This window comes from Microcaecilia unicolor, chromosome 14 (genome assembly GCF_901765095.1).
Source record: "Microcaecilia unicolor chromosome 14, aMicUni1.1, whole genome shotgun sequence".
Lineage (NCBI taxonomy): Eukaryota > Metazoa > Chordata > Amphibia > Gymnophiona > Siphonopidae > Microcaecilia > Microcaecilia unicolor.
The window spans coordinates 47,283,550-47,303,839 of NC_044044.1; the positions used below are offsets into that span (position 1 = coordinate 47,283,550).

General features: G+C 45.2%; 1 protein-coding gene across 1 annotated transcript; it reads left to right on the forward strand.

Moving 5' to 3' along the window:
• The first annotated feature begins 648 nt into the window (after positions 1-648).
• On the forward strand, positions 649-7,298 carry LOC115457978 (immunoglobulin lambda-1 light chain-like). Its single transcript, XM_030187713.1, has 3 exons — positions 649-752; positions 1,922-2,281; positions 6,635-7,298. Exons 1-3 carry the CDS (start codon positions 707-709, stop codon positions 6,970-6,972), a joined length of 744 nt encoding a protein of 247 aa, XP_030043573.1. The 5' UTR covers positions 649-706; the 3' UTR covers positions 6,973-7,298.
• The last annotated feature ends 12,992 nt before the right edge of the window (positions 7,299-20,290 follow it).

Here is a 20,290-nt window from a genome sequence, read left to right on the forward strand (position 1 = left end):
CTCCTATAAGCATGTAGTTTAATTAAACTTTCCGAAATTCAGTAAACCCCCCCTTTCATATAGCCTGCCTTGAAGGACTCAACCATCACGGAAGAAACACAGCACTTAGGTAAAAAGCAACATTAAAGATATGTTATACTTAAATATATATTTTTTTACATTTTAACGTGATGTTTTAAAAACTTCGTATTGTTATGTGAATATTTTTACTGCAGTAATTGCCTATTACCCATGTTTGATCTATTCTTACTGTACACCGCCTTGAGTGAATTCCTTAAAAAAGGTGGCAAATAAACCCTAATAAATACATAAATCTCTATTTTTTTATTTCTTTTACTCTACTGCAATTATGAAACTCAGAGTCTATATTTTTGGAAGGGATAACTTTAATGTAATTCTGTTTACCCATTTGGAAACGTTTAGCATGAATGCCTTAATGCAAATTAGAATTTATTTTTAATTTGGGGGGGAAATATGTTTAAACGGATTATGAAAATTAGTATTGCATCATTCTGGAAGGAAAAAAAACAGTGTTTGCCTTTATAAAATATAATATCAAATCAGTATGAAAATTAATATCTATTTCTGAATCTGGGTATCTTTAAGAGTCCAATCGGGGCAGTCTCCTTTGCATATGTTCAAATGAATTCCTATAAACCCCAGTGAGAGTGCAGGATCCAGTAGGGTTGCATTCATCTGATTTACAATGTCCTGGACGCAGGTTCTCTGCTTTTCTCTGCTGCTGGTTTCACGTAAGTATTCCACGTTTTTTTTTTTATTACAAAACATGAAGCTTTTTCAGCTAAAATATGTTTCTTTATATATTAGGATTTTTATTTATATTGTACACTCAAAGTCTACCAAGTGGGGGAGAAGGCTATTCCACTCACAGCACGTGAATCTTTTTACTGTTTAATCAACCCAAGACCTCGACGCCTTCATATCACCCACCTTTCCTCTTGAACTTATCTTAAGCATATGCTCCATTTCAGCTCTGTACAGACCATCCAACCTGTTGGTGTGGCTTTCTCCTTGCTGTCCAATTATTTCCTTTGATATCTGCTGTTTTTACTTGTATGAAATTACTCCTCAAAGTGAATCCTTGTAATGTTCAAAATGGTGTTAATAACGTTATCCTAAAGTTAGGGTGGTTTATGGAAGACGCATTGCACCCATTCCTGTGACTAAAATTACTCACAGCCATGGAGGAATGGCCTAGTGGTTAGAGCACCGGTTTTGCAATCCAGAGGTGGCCGGTTCAAATCCTGCTGCTGCTCCTTGTGATCTTGGGCAAGTCACTTAACCCTCCATTGTCTCAGGTACAAACTTAGTTCTCTGTCCTAGGAGGGTTTACAATCTATCACCTTATACTACCACTGAAAAAGGTATGAGCAAAAACCAAATAAATTTATGCCAACTAAAACCTGGTGTAAAAGCACACAAGTAATTTAGGAGGATAACACCGCACATAAATTTTAGGTATGCCCATAACCCGTTTACGCCCTCTTTTGAAATCCATGTGGTCCAATTTATGCACATTGCTTTATAAAACATGCTTAGCAAGCTATACGCCTAAATCCCAATTAGTGTCAATTAGCACTGATAATTACTTGTTAGCATCCAATTATCAGTGCTGATTGGCTTGTTACCCAATTAAGTTTCATGACCAAATCGGCTACGCATGCTGATTTGCATATGGAATATCTAGTCACCATATATAGAATCCAGGGGATAATAGATCTATTTATTGACAAATATAGAATTTATAACAGCAGTAAAATTGATAATAATATTATGATGTTAGACTTTTGATGTTTGAAGTTCTTTCCAAAAGCAGAAACACTATTTCTCTATCTATATCCACATCACTGTCTATTTATGTGAAATAATATTTCTCTCTTTCTTTCTTTGATATTGTTAGTTGCCAGTTCTGAATATGCCACCTTGGTACAGTCCACCCCACTGCTTGCTGTGTCTCCTGGGGCCACAGCCCGGCTGCAGTGTGAAGTGAAGAATGTTAAGCCAGAAACTCTCTTTATGAATTGGATCCGCCAATCGCCGGGCCAGAGACCGGAGGGAGTTCTGAGTTATTCAAAAGAGCAAAATGTATACAGAGCTCCGAACATCACTGATCGCTTTGTGCCATCCAGGGACACGTCCAACCACTTTCTGACCATCAGCAATGTCCAGGCACAGGACGATTCCGTGTACTACTGTTTCGTTTACTACAGCTCAGCTGGAGTCCAGACCTGGGGAGAGGGGACCAGGCTCCGAGTGAATGGTAAGAGGCTTTTTTCTCTGTTCACTTCTCATTCTGGGAGTGCCTGAAGCTAATTCAGACACCTCATTTCAAATGCTGAACCCAGGAATCTGAGCTGTGCTCCAGTCTACCCTGTCCTTTTTTCACCAGTATGATCGAGAGGGAAAGTTTATGGAGGGGGGGGGTCAAAGATGGGCCCCTTTGTGTTCTTTGAAACAAGGATCTCTGCAGTTAGATGGGTGCTGGGTGTGAGGCTCATCTCAGAGGATTTCAGGGTGTGGGAGGCCCTTAACTTCCGCTTCCCTTGTCTCCCCTACTCCTCGAAATACACCTGTGTCACAGGGCAGAACTGACAGTGATCTGGGCTCTCAGGCAATAATGGTCATGGACTCCTAACCACCTTGCCAGGTGCCCTTGGCCTGGATTGGCCGCTGTCGGGGACAGGATGCTGGGCTCAATGGACCCTTGGTCTTTTCCCAGTGTGGCATTACTTATGTACTTATGTCCTCTACTTGGCTCACTTTTATTACATAGAGCAGTGATTTAACCTATTGTGATGTCATAGTGGCTCATTCCACCAATAAGAGCCAACCTCATTAGTGATGTCACAATGGCTTGATTGTATAGAATGTTTGTACGTTTGGGAAGCTTGCCAGGTGCCCTTGGCCTGGATTGGCCGCTGTCGTGGACAGGATGCTGGGCTCGATGGACCCTTGGTCTTTTCCCAGTGTGGCATTACTTATGTACTTATAGTCACCTATCAAAAGTGATTAAATTACATAGAAGCTAGGAGAGACTAGGCTCCCTGTGAGCCCTCGGGCACTGACCTATTGTCCCAATGGTTAGTCCGCCCCTTCTGTGTCCTCTTTCCCCCCTCTCCCCCCAGCTCCCGCTTTTCTATCTGCTCCTCCCACTGGAACTATTTCCCCTCTCAGAAGGATCAATGCAGGAAAACGCAACAAGGCTTTGGGCAGGGTTAGCGCAGCTTGAGCGTATAATTTTGCAGACACATGAAGCAGAAAGAGGTTTTGCAAAGCAGCTAACCCCACCCAAAGCCTTGCTTTACAGCTCAGCACACGCAATATTTAAACGCAAGGAGATGAGGTTAATTTGCTACACTGCTCTGATGCAGAAATGTGGGCAGAAGACTAATTGGGCTGAATGAAAAGCAGGGCTGGAATGTCAAGTCTGAGGTGGCATTCAGCTTACCTTAGGGGTCATCTGAAGAGGTGTAAGCCAAAATCTCTGGTGGTCTAGTGGAGCAACCCCTCCCCTCCCTCCTGACCTGGCCCCCATACCCCCAATACCCCAACTTCCAACAAAAGTCCTGGGGTAACCTAGTGGATCCTCTTTTCTTCAATCTGACCTGATTCTCCCGCCCTGATGTAAAAAAATAAATACCTGGTAGTCTGGTGGCTCCCCTCTCCAAACCCCTCGGACTCTCTCTACCCACCTCAAAAAGTCAAAAGGCAGGAGCAATGTCTACTCCCTCCTGCTTCCAGTGCTGCTGTCAGTCAAAATGGCAGTACCTGACCCCAGGTATTGTGTTCTTTTCTTGACGAAATCACTAGGGGGTCGGCCTACCAATTAAGTTAAAGGTTATTGTCTTTTTAGACTGACCCCTAGTGGTCTTCAGAACACTCTTCTAAGAGTCAGGCACTGCCATTTTGAATGATGGCAGAGCCCTTTTTGAGGTGGGTGGCAAGGATCTGGGGGAGGGTTCAGGGAAGGGGAAGGGGTTCAGTAGACTAACAGGAGTTCATTTTATTATGTCAGGGGCAGGAGGATCAGTCTGCAAGGAAGTGACGGAAGGAGGGTCCTTAGACTACCAAGGATTTTTGGTATGTCAGGGGAGAAGGTTTGGATCAGGTATTCATTAGACTACCAGGGCTTGCTTGTGAGTCAGGGACATGGGTTTTGGGTCAGGGGAAAGAAAGGAGGATCCAGTAGACTACTAGGGATAATTTTAGGGTGTTGGGAGGAAGGAGACGCAGGGTAATATATATATATTTTTTAATGTCTCCTTTTCTGGTGGTGCATGAGCCAATCCCTGCTCATGTGCTGAGTGGAAGGGGGCATTTTAGCAATGAGCAGCACATTACTGTGGTGACATGGCTTGGAGAGTGCACACTATTAATACTGCAATAATTTGCATGCAGATTGATTACTGCTTTGGGAGTTAAATGTTTGTGGAAGGCAGTGTACTCAGCCATCAGCACATGGTCCTAACAGAGGGGTTTTCAACTCAGTCCTTGGAATATCCTGATTTTCAGGATACCTCCAGTGAATATGCATGAGGCAGATGTGCATGCAATAGAGGTAGTGGTAGCAGATGCCCCCCCCCCCCCCCGAGGGAGGTAGTGGAGACAAAAAAGGTGACAGAATTCAAAAATTTGTGGGATGGACACAGTAGATGTGATAAAGTCAAAAAGGCTGGTTGCATGTTGATGTGCTGAGTGGTGCATAGATGGTGGTTCCAGCTGTGGGGAACTAAAGCCAGGGCCAGGTGGACTTCTATGGTCTGTGTCTCATAATGTGCTGGAGAGGCTTTGATCCTTGAATATGATATTCAAGGAGAAATGTAACGGTGGTGATCAATGCGAGGACCCGACCCTGCGCAGCTATGGCAACTCCAGTAATTGGGACATAAAGATAGTGCTGGGCAGACTTCTATGGTCTGTATCCCAAAAACCATAACCAAAGACCGTAACTGGACATATCTTAATCCTTCCTCTCCCTCTCTAAGTTCCCCCCAATGGTCTTTATCATACATGTACCTCAATATCACCTTGTTCATACTGGAATCGGCTAACGCCGTTTACGGTATTATGTAAGCCACATTGAGCCTGCAAAAAGGTGGGAAAGTGTGGGATACAAATGTAACAAATAAATAAAATAAATTTATTTATTTATTTGTTACATTTGTATCCCACATTTTCCCACCTCTTTGTAGGTTCAATGTGGCTTACATGGTGCGGGAGAGTAGTTGCAGACTCCGGTGTATACAAATACAAGGTTATCATTAAGCCTCCTGGAGTGTTGCACGATTCCTGGACTGAAGAGTTGAATGGAACCCAGAATTAGGTTAAGTGTCTACCAAAAACCCCAACTGTTATTCCAGACCATTACCCATCCTAGCTTGACAGAAAAGGAGAATGGGAGAAAGTGTGGGGTACACATGGCCTGAGAGTGAGCAGATACTGTAGAATTGAAGCAGTCTGAGTGTTGTTGAAAGCTAATTTATTTTTCTACTTATTTGATCTAGTTTTGGCCAATTTATTGATATGGTTCAGGTTAAGATGTTTTATACATATTCTATACTAAACTAAAGATTACAACAGGAGGAGATCACCCTCTTCCTTATACACCAAAATAGTAACAAAAAATCTTAAGGGGATCTATGAAAGGCATGACGTTGACGTAAACGTCAAGAAGTAGAATCGGAGCGGAGGCAACACACGGATCATTGACCCTGAAGCAGGTCCACGAAACGGCGGCCATCGTTGGTCGTGGCCGACATGTTAGCAAGGATCCGCACGATGTGATGTTGGCTTAAAGTTAAGTGCAACTCGGTTTTGAGTTTTGAGTGAGACAAAGTTTAAATGTAAAATATAGAAAAAATATTTTTTAAAATACGAAGGAACAACACTGTTATTAGAAAGAGAGGTTTTTCTAAGCCGATGATGAAGAAGTCCAGCCCCTAACAGCTTAAAAATCCGCCGGGGGCTTCTCGAGGCATTTTCCTCTCTTTAATGTAGACATTATCATGCCTTTCATAGATCCCCTTAAGATTTTTTATACATATTCTATACCACATTCATTGTTCATTTAATCATGAATTGATAATGAGTGTGATTTGTTGGGCAGAGTGTATGGACCATTCAGATTTTATCTGCCATCATCTACTATATTACTATGTAAATCTATCTCATGCATATTAATTGTGGATATCCTGAAATCCAGACTGGCTAGGTGTGCCCCAAGGATGAACCCAGAGTATGTGTCTATGGGGGATAACAGAGATTATATATAGCCAGAGGTATCCTAAGACTCCTATTTCAAATCTGTTTGAGTTGTTCCACATTTCACTGTGAGCTTAAAATGAGAAGCTCACTGCTATGAACCACTTATGTACCTTACTGAGCTGAGGGTAAAACCTGGAGTGGTTCAAAAAAATATGCATTGGGAGTCTTACAGTATCCTCTAAATACAAATGGGGAAGGGCGTGAGGGTGGAGTACTTCTTTTCCTAGTTAGCAACAGCCTCTAGGTAGCTCCTGGAAGGGAATGTGACTCTATTTCTGAGGCTTTGATGCTCAAGCCATGTTTTAAGGAAATCTGTGACATTATTATGATGGAATTATTCTCCTTTCAGGAGGTGACCGCCGGAAACCCAAGGTATCTCTCTTTCCTCCAGCCCAGGAGGAGATCAACACTTCAGATAGGGGCACCTTAAGCTGCCTGGTCAGCGGCTTCTACCCAGGCTACCTGGAGGTGCTCTGGCAGGTGGATGGGGAGGAGAGGAGCCAGGAGGTGCTAAAGGGGCAGGCAGCTCTAGGGGAAGATCACACCTACTCTCTGAGCAGCTACCTGAGCATCCCGGGTGAGGAATGGAAGAAAGGATCCAGGTACACCTGCGTGGTGAAGCACGAAGCCCTGGAGAACAGCCTGGAGACATCCGTCACTTACAGGGAATGTTCCTCGCTGCAGTAGCCTATGTCACCCCCTTCCCTCCCTCAATTTATAACTTTCTTTTTTCACTTGCCTATCTGAAAAATGTAGCCTCCTAGCATTTAGAACTGGTAGACCGGAAATTGTAAAAGAAGAATGAATAGATCACAGGTCTATAATAACCATTACAGTCCAGTGTTTTGCGTTCAGTAAGCTGAGCTCCAAGTTTCAAGCCTATACAGTATATATGATGTTACCTTTGTTAAATAGGTAGCAATGTGTGAATTGCCCTAAGCATCTTTTAAGTAGTCAGATAAGGTATTCATGTTGTATTCTAATACAATAATGCAATAAAGATTTGCAATGGAGAAGGCTGGTGGCATGTAATATCTGCAGGTATTTCTTTTCTCTTGGGCCAGTAGATGTGCCCCTGTCCCCCACAGAGATCTCCGCTCTTCTTTCCTTGGCCCCTTCAAGATATAAATTTCATTCCCTGGTTTCTTAGTGTCTGGGTTTCTGCCTTTCATTGTTAGTATTATACAGTGTCTCTGTGAGTTTAACTCAAAGGGGAAAGTTGTGGTTTCTCTGCCTGTACTTATATCCCTCCTGCTCTATGGTGGTAATTGGCAGTCCTGTAATGTTAGAGGGGCACAGATAGAGAGAGAAATCCTTCCACTCTCCCTCCAGTTCCTTCTCCTTTCATTTTCCCTCTTCTTTCTTTTGCATCCTTCCTCCTGTGGCTAACTCTCCGGCTCCTTTATTTTTCATTTTAAATTCCTCCCTTCCGGTTGTCTCCATCCACTACCCTCCCAAGTGACCCAGTTCAAGGAAGGAGCTTTCAGGCCGGTTCTGTACTTCTAACAACCCTCCTTCTGATCTTGTTTCTTCTCAATAAAGTTTCTTTTTATTGCTGTGAATAAGGTTAAAATCAGCATGACTGTGAGCAGGGAGAGCCAGGACTGAACATTTAACCAAACGTTTTCAGGTTGCTTTTAAAACAAATAGGAGGAAATATTTTTTTACTCAACGAATAGTTAAGCTCTGGAAGTCTTTGCCGGAGGATGTGGCATCAGCAGTTAGTGTATCTGGGTTTAAAAAAGGTTTGGACAAATTCCTGGAGGAAAAGTCCATGGTCTGCTATTGAGGCAGACATGGGAAGCAACTGCTTGCCCTGGGATTTGTAGTATGGAATGTTGCCACAATTTGGGTTTCTGCCAGGTACTTGTGACCTGGCTTGGCCACTGTTGGAAACAGGATGCTGAGCTTGATGGATATTCGGTCTGTCCCAGTATGGCAATACTTATGTACTTATGACAGTATTCTAAAAGCTTAGGGTTAGATTCACAAAGTTAGACTTTGGGATGATCCAATCTAAGTTAATAAAGGGCACTTTGAGCAGAGCATTCTTTATAGAATATTAGCTTAGCGTGCCTTTCACACCTAACTTTGGGTGTGACCATTTCCTCCTGCCAAAGACTGGTGTATTTGCTGGCATTGCACCTCCTGTGACCATGCCCCCTTTGGAGTTGTGCACTGTGAAATTTAGGTGTAATAACAGGAGGGTAGCTTTCAGAGTATACGAACATAAGAATAGCCATACTAGGTCAGACCAATGGTCCATTAAGCCCAGTATCCTGTTCTGTTTCCAGCAGTTGCCAATCCAGGTCACAAATACCTGACAGAATCTCAAAGGGTAGCAACATTGTACCTGGAAGAAACCCCCAATAGTAGCAAGATTCCATGCTACCAATCCCAGGGCAAGCAGTGGGTTCCCCCACGTCTGTATCAATAACAAACTATAGACCTTTCCTCCAGGAACTTGTCCAAACTTTTTTTAAACCTAGATATGCTAGCCGCTGTTACCACGTCCTCCAGCAATGAGTTCCAGAGCTTAACTATTCTTTGAGTGAAAAATATTTCCTCTTATTTGTTTTAAAATAATTTCCATGTAATTTCTATGTAATTACATGGAAGTACCTATTCCCAGCAGAGAGAGCACTAGTTTGCCTGAAACACAAGCAAGTACCCAAGGTAGATTGGAATATCCAGCCTATCCCAGGAAAATGATTCAGGTACAGCATTCCAGGACTTCCCAGAAACATGGCCATCAGTCTTCTGGGAGGGGGAGGAGTTCAGATCAGGCTCAGTTTCCCTGGGTGACTAAGCCAAGTAGGTTGGATAACAGGAGAGGGCATGCTGTCACAAGGCTGAAGCTGGTCTTCACCCACTCCACCAAAGGAGGTTTTAATTCTCTCCGATGCAGTTGCCTCCATCAGGGGCGTAGCCAGATAACAGATTTTGGGTGGGCCTAGGCAAGAAGTGGGTGGGCACCAAGGGTTCTCCCCCCCCCCCCCCCCCCCCCCAACCACCACCAAAAAATAGCTCATCTGGTGGGAAAACGCTTCTTTGCACCTTGACAGTCTGCAGCAGGTATGCGCTGAAAAATGAGCATGCTCAGGTGCCAGTATCATGGAGAGTAGCGTTTTCGTTACCATCAGGGGGAAGTCTTCAGCTGGCGTAGCTTGAGATCCCTACCACCTACCACTAAACATGTGCTACTGTTGGGTGGGCCTGAGCCTTAAATGAGTGGGGCCTGGCCCACTCAGGCCCACCCGTGGCTACGCCACAGGCCTCCATCTTGGTACACTCAAAACAATGACATTGATAGGGTGACATGCTCCGCCTAATGGCTTCAGCCACATAATGGGCCAGATAGGCTCATGCCGTCTCCTGTTATCAGACCTCCTTGAACTAAGCAGTATATGCTAGAACCAAAGAGAATGAAAGAGGGAGGGGAACCTAAATGCACATTGGGAAAAAGCCTTCAGATAGGTAGCAGAGGAGCGGCCTGGAAGCACTTCCCCTGAGCAGCCAGAGGAAAGTATGGAAGTTGTGGAAGAATGGGTGACTGCCAGGTGAGAAATGTTTAAACTCCTGGCATGTAGGTGGAGGGTTGTAGGCACGGCAGAAAAGAGTCAGGGCTTGGACTTTATTGAGAAGTGGATTTATTTTATTGAGAAGCAAATTTGTTACACAGTTCTATTCTGATCTTGTCAGGAAAACAGAGAGAAGAGAAAGGGTGCTTTCCAGATCCTTTTCCTGTCACTTTTGAGAGAACCCAATGAAGCAGTACCTTTCAAGAACAGTTATACTGAGATGAGTGTCTTAGGCTTTTAGGGGGTCGTTTACAAAGGCACCTTGGTGTTTTTAGTGCATAGTAATGATTAGCGCATGCTAAATGCTAGAGGTGCCCATAGAAATTTATGAACCAATTTATTATGTCCCAAGCACTTCCAAATCTTTTTACCATATCTAACAGTACATTTTATGACGGGGATCATCAGAGTATTTAACAGCATACACCATCCGGGAACGGTGCACCAATGCAGTCGTGGCGCTGCACGCATCGTCATAGATCCACCCGTAATTCATCAATTTTTTGTGACTTTTTTTTACTTAGTGCAATCTTCAATAGACATTTTTCAAACAGCTTTCAGGCTTTAACCTTAGAGATGCATATTAAATAACACTTAACTTGGCGGCGATTTTTTCACCCGAGTCAAACCTCCGCACTAAGTAAAAAAAAAAAGTCACAAAAAAATTGATGAATTACGGGTGGATCTATGACGATGCGTGCAGCGCCACGACTGCATTGGTGCGCCGTTCCCGGACGGTGTATGCTGTTAAATACTCTGATGATCCCCGTCATAAAATGTACTGTTAGATATGGTAAAAAGATTTGGAAGTGTTTGGGACATAATAAATTGGTTTATATAGACAGTCCCCACAGTAGAACTGCAAGGTCTCTTTAAGTACATAGAAATATATGGGCATCTCCAATGTTTAGCGCATGCTTAGTTTTAGTGCATGCTAAAAACGCTAGCGCGCCTTTGTAAAAGCCTTGGGAGACTGTGAACTGAGCCAGACAAAAGCCTCAGTCCTTGCCTGCATTATACACCTGCTTCAAAGAGGGGGAAGGTGAATAAATGTTTGCTTAATGGGTCAATTTGTTCCTTGTGTGACATTGTATTAAATGTTTATAACTTTTGAATTTCATGTCCTGAATTAGAAGAGTTTTATATGAACTTATAATTAACTTGGAGAATTCGTATCTGGAAGGAAGAAAATTCCGGACTGGATCAGTGTCAGGGATTGAACTGTGAATAAAACACCTCTTTTTGGGTCTCCAGGACTGCAAACCACAATCACCAAAAACAGGAAGCCAGGCCCTACGAAACGTCCATGATATGCAAGAAAAAGTAGGGGATGACACAATGACTCCAGCAGGCAAGTAGATGAAAACACAGACTTTTATTCAACAAACACCAACAGAGGTCCTGACACGGGACCGTGTTTCGGCGGACAGAACTGCCTACCTCAGAGATCACAAGCACTGTACACAAAAAAGTGACAAAATGAAGCAATAAATAAATACATACATGCAACAAAACATTCTAAAAAACATCTAAAATCAAATAGAACAATGGTACCATCAAAACATATAGCAATATAAAAGGATGCATAAAACAAACTGATGTGAAACTAAACTCAAAACACATTCACATTACAAGTAAGGCTCAAGATGAAATCTGAAATTATGCAAAATATGAGCAAATAACCGTAAAAAATGTGTCTGTATGATAAGAATAAGATGTGTGTGCAAACATAAATCTGCTGTGAATGTCATCCTAATGTAGAATAAAAACCAGTAAATACAAAGAGTGGAGGAGTGGCCTAGTGGTTAGGGTGGTGGACTTTGGTCCTGGGGAACTGAGTTCGATTCCCACTGCAGGCACAGGCAGCTCCTTGTGACTCTGGGCAAGTCACTTAACCCTCCATTGCCCCATGTAAGCCGCATTGAGCCTGCCATGAGTGGGAAAGCGCGGGGTACAAATGTAACAAAAATAAAATAGATACGATTGGAGATTGTACATGGAATGTTGCTACTATTGGAGATTCTACATGGAATGTTGCTATTCCACTAACAACATTCCATGTAGAAGGCTGCGCAGGCTTCTGTTTCTGTGAGTCTGACGTCCTGCACGTACAGACTCACAGACTCACAGAAGCAGAAGCCTGCACGGCCACATTGGTGATCTGCAAGGGCCGACTTCACTAGTGGAATAGCAACATTCCATGTAGAATCTCAAATAGTTCCCCAGGACCAAAGTCCACCACCCTAACCACTAGGCCACCCCTCCACTGTTGCTACTGAGTTCGATTCCCACTTCAGGCAAAGGCAGCTCCTTGTGACTCTGGGCAAGTCACTTAACCCTCCATTGCCCCATGTAAGCCGCATTGAGCCTGCCATGAGTGGGAAAGCGCGGGGTACAAATGTAACAAAAATAAAATAGATACGATTGGAGATTGTACATGGAATGTTGCTACTATTGGAGACTCTACATGGAATGTTGCTATTCCACTAACAACATTCCATGTAGAAGGCTGCGCAGGCTTCTGTTTCTGTGAGTCTGACGTCCTGCACGTACAGACTCACAGAAGCAGAAGCCTGTGCGGCCACATTGGTGATCTGCAAGGGCCGACTTCTACATGGAATGTTGCTAGTGGGACTCTGGGCAAGTCACTTAACCCTCCATTGCCCCATGTAAGCCGCATTGAGCCTGCCATGAGGGAACTGAGTTCGATTCCCACTTCAGGCACAGGCAGCTCCTTGTGACTCTGGGCAAGTCACTTAACCCTCCATTGCCCCATGTAAGCCGCATTGAGCCTGCCATGAGTGGGAAAGCGCAGGGTACAAATGTAACAAAAATAAAATAGATACTATTGGAGATTCTACATGGAATGTTGCTATTCCACTAGCAACATTCCATGTAGAAGGCTGCGCAGGCTTCTGTTTCTGTGAGTCTGACGTCCTGCACGTACGTGCAGGACGTCAGACTCACAGAAGCAGAAGCCTGCGCGGCCACATTGCTGATCTGCATGGGCAGACTTCTACATGTAGAATCTCAAATAGTAGCAACAGTGGAGAAGTGGCCTAGTAGTTAGGGTGGTGGACTCTGGTCCTGGGGAACTGAGGAACTGAGTTTGATTCCCACTTCAAGCACGGGCAGCTCCTTGTGACTCTGGGCAAGTCACTTAACCCTCCATTGCCTCATGTAAGCTGCATTGAGCCTGCCATGAGTGGGAAAGCGCAGGGTACAAATGTAACAAAAATAAAATAGATACTATTGGAGATTCTACATGGAATGTTGCTACTATCAGAGATTCTACATGGAATGTTGCTATTCCACTAGCAACATTCCATGTAGAAGGCTGCGCAGGCTTCTGTTTCTGTGAGTCTGATGTTCTGCAAGACTCACAGAAGCAAAAGCCTGCACGGCCACATTGGTGATCTCCAAGGGCCGACTTCACTAGTGGAATAGCAACATTCCATGTAGAATCTCAAATAGTTCCCCAGGACCAAAGTCCACCACCCTAACCACTAGGCCACCCCTCCACTGTTGCTACTGAGTTCGATTCCCACTTCAGGCACAGGCAGCTCCTTGTGACTCTGGGCAAGTCACTTAACCCTCCATTGCCCCATGTAAGCCGCATTGAGCCTGCCATGAGTGGGAAAGCGCAGGGTACAAATGTAACAAAAATAAAATAGATACTATTGGAGATTGTACATGGAATGTTGCTACTATTGGAGACTCTACATGGAATGTTGCTACTATTGGAGATTCTACATGGAATGTTGCTATTCCACTAACAACATTCCATGTAGAAGGCTGCGCAGGCTTCTGTTTCTGTGAGTCTGACGTCCTGCACGTACAGACTCACAGACTCACAGAAGCAGAAGCCTGTGCGGCCACATTGGTGATCTGCAAGGGCCGACTTCTACATGGAATGTTGCTAGTGGGACTCTGGGCAAGTCACTTAACCCTCCATTGCCCCATGTAAGCCGCATTGAGCCTGCCATGAGTGGGAAAGCGCAGGGTACAAATGTAACAAAAATAAAATAGATACTATTGGAGATTCTACATGGAATGTTGCTATTCCACTAGCAACATTCCATGTAGAAGGCTGCGCAGGCTTCTGTTTCTGTGAGTCTGACGTCCTGCACGTACGTGCAGGACGTCAGACTCACAGAAGCAGAAGCCTGCGCGGCCACATTGCTGATCTGCATGGGCAGACTTCTACATGTAGAATCTCAAATAGTAGCAACAGTGGAGAAGTGGCCTAGTAGTTAGGGTGGTGGACTCTGGTCCTGGGGAACTGAGGAACTGAGTTTGATTCCCACTTCAAGCACGGGCAGCTCCTTGTGACTCTGGGCAAGTCACTTAACCCTCCATTGCCTCATGTAAGCTGCATTGAGCCTGCCATGAGTGGGAAAGCGCAGGGTACAAATGTAACAAAAATAAAATAGATACTATTGGAGATTCTACATGGAATGTTGCTACTATCAGAGATTCTACATGGAATGTTGCTATTCCACTAGCAACATTCCATGTAGAAGGCTGCGCAGGCTTCTGTTTCTGTGAGTCTGATGTTCTGCAAGACTCACAGAAGCAAAAGCCTGCACGGCCACATTGGTGATCTCCAAGGGCCGACTTCACTAGTGGAATAGCAACATTCCATGTAGAATCTCAAATAGTTCCCCAGGACCAAAGTCCACCACCCTAACCACTAGGCCACCCCTCCACTGTTGCTACTGAGTTCGATTCCCACTTCAGGCACAGGCAGCTCCTTGTGACTCTGGGCAAGTCACTTAACCCTCCATTGCCCCATGTAAGCCGCATTGAGCCTGCCATGAGTGGGAAAGCGCAGGGTACAAATGTAACAAAAATAAAATAGATACTATTGGAGATTGTACATGGAATGTTGCTACTATTGGAGACTCTACATGGAATGTTGCTACTATTGGAGATTCTACATGGAATGTTGCTATTCCACTAACAACATTCCATGTAGAAGGCTGCGCAGGCTTCTGTTTCTGTGAGTCTGACGTCCTGCACGTACAGACTCACAGACTCACAGAAGCAGAAGCCTGTGCGGCCACATTGGTGATCTGCAAGGGCCGACTTCTACATGGAATGTTGCTAGTGGGACTCTGGGCAAGTCACTTAACCCTCCATTGCCCCATGTAAGCCGCATTGAGCCTGCCATGAGTGGGAAAGCGCAGGGTACAAATGTAACAAAAATAAAATAGATACTATTGGAGATTCTACATGGAATGTTGCTATTCCACTAGCAACATTCCATGTAGAAGGCTGCGCAGGCTTCTGTTTCTGTGAGTCTGACGTCCTGCACGTACGTGCAGGACGTCAGACTCACAGAAGCAGAAGCCTGCGCGGCCACATTGCTGATCTGCATGGGCAGACTTCTACATGTAGAATCTCAAATAGTAGCAACAGTGGAGAAGTGGCCTAGTAGTTAGGGTGGTGGACTCTGGTCCTGGGGAACTGAGGAACTGAGTTTGATTCCCACTTCAAGCACGGGCAGCTCCTTGTGACTCTGGGCAAGTCACTTAACCCTCCATTGCCTCATGTAAGCTGCATTGAGCCTGCCATGAGTGGGAAAGCGCAGGGTACAAATGTAACAAAAATAAAATAGATACTATTGGAGATTCTACATGGAATGTTGCTACTATCAGAGATTCTACATGGAATGTTGCTATTCCACTAGCAACATTCCATGTAGAAGGCTGCGCAGGCTTCTGTTTCTGTGAGTCTGATGTTCTGCAAGACTCACAGAAGCAAAAGCCTGCACGGCCACATTGGTGATCTCCAAGGGCCGACTTCACTAGTGGAATAGCAACATTCCATGTAGAATCTCAAATAGTTCCCCAGGACCAAAGTCCACCACCCTAACCACTAGGCCACCCCTCCACTGTTGCTACTGAGTTCGATTCCCACTTCAGGCACAGGCAGCTCCTTGTGACTCTGGGCAAGTCACTTAACCCTCCATTGCCCCATGTAAGCCGCATTGAGCCTGCCATGAGTGGGAAAGCGCAGGGTACAAATGTAACAAAAATAAAAAATAATATGACCAGACATAACTACAATATGTGTACATCTCACAGGGCAAACCGTAGTATAGTAAAAAGTCATGATTCTAAAAATAAATAGCAGCACAAAGCACTCCTGGAAGAATTAAATTCTAAAACTATACATAAATATTACCCCATAGGGGAATGCATAGACAGAAAAGGGAACATACCCACTTGTTGAATGCAGAAGCTATGGTGTAAATAATCAAAACTCATGCTAGCAAGAAAAATACATTCTTGGTGCAGACTTCACATAGTAATTATCCTGTGTACAACAATAAACTTGCACTTGAAATGAACTAATAGAGCTTTTGCAAACATCTCATGAATGCTGCTGGTGTGGCTAAAAGCAACATCAACAACAACAAAAAAGATAGTTTAAAATGCGACATGAAGATTACCAAGGAGAGATGGTGACTAAATATTCCACATCCTGAAAAGAAATCTAAAACATTCTTAGGGGCCCTTTTACTAAAGGGGTGGCACCAGGGGCGTAGCCAGACTTCAGCAGGGTGGGGGGCCAGAGCTCGAGGTGAGGGGCACATTTTAGCCCCCTCTGGTGCCGCCGACCCCCCCCCCCCCCCCCCCCCCACCATTTTTAACCTCCGTCAGCATTTTTGACCCCCCCCCCCCCCCCGGTGCCAACCCTTTCGACCCCCTTCTTCCCACCACCAACCCTCCCCCACCACCGCCGTCGGGTAGATTTGCTGGCAGGGGGTCCCCAACCCCCGCCAGCCAAAGTCCTCTTCTCCGGCACGGCCGCGTTGCTGATCTGCAAGGGCAGGCTTCTGTTTCTGTGAGTCTGATGTCCTGCACGTACATACAGGACATTAGACTCACAAAAACAGAAGCCTGCCCTTGGACGTCAGACTCACAGAAACAGAAGCCTGCCCTCGGATGTCAGACTCACAGAAACAGAAGCCTGCCTTTGTAGATCAGCAACGTGGCCACACAGGCTTCTGTTTCTGTGAGTCTGACGACCTGCATGTACATGCAGGCCTTCAGATTCACAGAAACAGAAGCCTGTGCGGCCACGTTGCTGATCTACAAGGGCAGGCTTCTGTTTCACAAAAACAGAAGCCTGCCCTTGGATGTCAGACTTACAGAAACAGAAGCCTGCCCTTGCAGATCAGCAATGCAGCCGCGCCGGAGAAGAGGACTTCGGCTGGCGGGGTTTGGGGACCCCCGACGGCAAAGGTACCCAATGGCGGCAGGGGAGGGTTGGCAGTGGGGAGGGGGGGTCAAAGGGGTTGGTAGCAGGGGGGGCAGGCCCAAATCTACGGGGGCCCATGCAGCTACGCCCCTGGTTGGCACAAGCCAATCCAGAACTGCAGCCAGGTCTACCACAGCAGCCCAGCGGTAATTCCCCCAGCAGTATCAGTACAGTGCTGGAGACAAGTTTTGAGCATCTGCCCCTAAAGTGCACAACTGCAAGGGAGCATGAGTGGGTTGGGGCATGCCTAGCACTAATGCACATGGGTTATAAAATACTAGCAGTTACACGTCCAACTCACAACAGTTAGGCATGAGTATTTCTAGAATAAGCAGCATATAATCTGTTTTATTGATTTGGGATCTTGCCAGGTCCTTGTGACCTGGATTGGCCACTGCTGGAAACATGATACTGGGCTTGATGAACCTTTGGTCTGTTTCAGTATGGTAACACTTACGTTCTTATATTTACACCAGATTTAAGTTAGGCACATAATTGCAGCCCTACATTAGCATTCTATATCAGCAAATACACGAGTAATTGCTGATCTAGAATCTGTGCTTAGCATACAACATCCTGCTACCTAGCTTTAGGTGACCTTTTGTGAATGACCCCCCTTCATCCCTAGCCAGGTTTGGATGAGAGAAAGGGCAAGGACGAGGGCAGTTCATTCAGAAAACTCAGTCCACAGATAGTGAAACTGGCACCCTGGGAACTGGCCACGGTGCTGAAATCTCTCTGTGCTAAAAAGGGATTCCCAGACATTGCACCTGCCTAAATACATTTTGAAAAGCCATCAAATGCACCTCATTACCGATTCCCTCCTCTTTTGTGACTCTGATCCGTACACTTATTCCTCTTCTGTTGTGGCACTGATCCAAGCACCTGTCCATGCTCTGGAACTCATTGCCAGAGGATATGGTAACAGCGATTAGAGGGGTTTGGATGAGTTCCTGGAGGAAAAGTCCATAGTCTGCTATTGAGACAGACACGGGGAGACCACTGCTTGCCCTGGAATTGGTAGCATGGAATGTTGCTGCTATTTAGGTTACGACCAGGTAATTGTGACCTGGATTGGCCACTGTTGGAAACAGGATAGTGGGCTAGATGGACCATTGGTCTGCCACCAGTATGGCTATTTTTATGTAATTATTAATAAATGGGGGATTCTCTGTGCATACTTTGTAATTACATCCTTAACAAGTATACATTTACTCCAAAGAGAGGGAGAAACAGGTGCAAGACATAGCAGACTATAATTTTAATATTCTTGTTCTTATGGAAACATGGCTCCTATGTATCCCAAGCTTTCCCATCGGGATTTTGATACATTTCTTCTCACAGCAATGAAAGGAAAGGGCATCGATGGCCTTGCAATAATATTTTCTAGCAGTAGCTCTAATCCTTTTAGTCAATTTCAATCATCAGTATATAGAAACCATTACAGTTAGTCTGGGAAACTCATAGTCCCCTGGATTCTCTGTATGGCATCCACATTTGTACACAAAATTTCAGCATGGAACCACAATGCACACAGGTTGGTTAATGAGTCATTAATTATCAATGATTTGACCGTAATCAATTACTGGCCAGGTAGGGGCATAGGTGGGTTAGGGTGTGCAGAAAGGTTTCACACAGTGTTATAGAATGGTGCCAGCTACGTGCCCAAATGTCATGACTTGAGTGCCAGCATTTGCACCAGGTTTCAACTGGCATAACTATCAGCGCTTAGCTTTGGGCATGGAAATCAGCTCTAAGTGTTATTCTGTAACGGGCATTAGTCCCAGAGCACTCTTTATAGAATTTTTTTCTGTCGCCGCTTTTTTGATCGACATTTATAGAATCCCCCCCCTCCCCCCCCAGTGTGTGAATATTCTTATGTTAAATCAACCTCCACCATTTCATTCACAGAGCTTCAACATATTCTGGTATCTCCATATCTAACAATTCTTAGGGATTTTAATATTCACATGGATGATCAGTTACATCCATTTGCAAAAGATTCATAACCAGAGATGCCAAGTTGCCCAGTTCCAGGCTGGAGATTTCGAGCCAGTCCTGTATTTCTAACCACCCCATCCTGGTGCATTATGAAACCTGCAGCACTGGTTTCAATGGGTAGGATTAGGCACTGCAAATCCCACAATGCTTTGGAATGGAAGTTAAAAACCAGGAGTGGGCCAAAATCTCTAGCCTGGAACTGGGTAACTTGGCATCTCTGTATAACACCCTGGTTTTAAAGTTGCACCCCAAAGCAGTCTAGCATTTGTAGTCCATGATTCTATCCATTGAAATCAGTGCTGCAGGTCCCATAATGCACCAGGATGAGGTTGGCAGAAATCCAGGACCGGCCAAAAAGTCTCCGTCCTGGAATGGGTAACTTGGCAGCTCTGTCCACGGAGAAGGGAAAGTGGCACCTCCTTCAGCCTCTAGCCACACGGTATCTTCCGCCCATAGCGGAGCGCAGAGCTGCCAAGTTACCCTTTCCAGGAGGGAGACTCTTTGGCCGGTCCTGCTTTTAAACTTACATCCCAAAGCAGCGTGGGACTTGTAGTCCATGCTTCTATCCATTGAAATCGGTGCTGCAGGTCCCATAATGCACCAGGATGAGGTTGGCAGAAATCCAGGACCGGGCAAAAAGTCTCCCTCCTGGAATGGGTAAATTGGCAGCTCTGTCCACGGAGAAGGGGAAGTGGCACCTCCTTCAGCCTCTAGCAACACGGTATCTTCCGCCCACAGCGGAGCGCAGAGCTGCCAAGTTACCCAGTCCAGCTTTTAAACTTACATCCCAAAGCAGCGTGGGACTTGTAGTCCATGCTTCTATCCATTGAAATCGGTGCTGCAGGTCCCATAATGCACCTGGATGAGGTTGGCAGAAATCCAGGACCGGCCAAACAGTCTCCCTTCTGGAATGGGTAACTGGGCAGCGCTGGGAGCGCCTTAGATGTCCTGACTGGGCGCCTGCCCCTTGCCTGGCACTGGAAGATGTTCCGAGCGCGCGCGCAGTAGAAGCTGCGCGTCCTCCGGATCCCAAAGAGCTGATTGTTTAAACCGCGCAGCAGAGGGCCAGAGCTTTAACCGCAAGAGAAGGGCTGGATTTGAACAGGAATGGCAGAGCAGATCTTAGCAGCAATGGGATTGAAGCTTTTATTTAA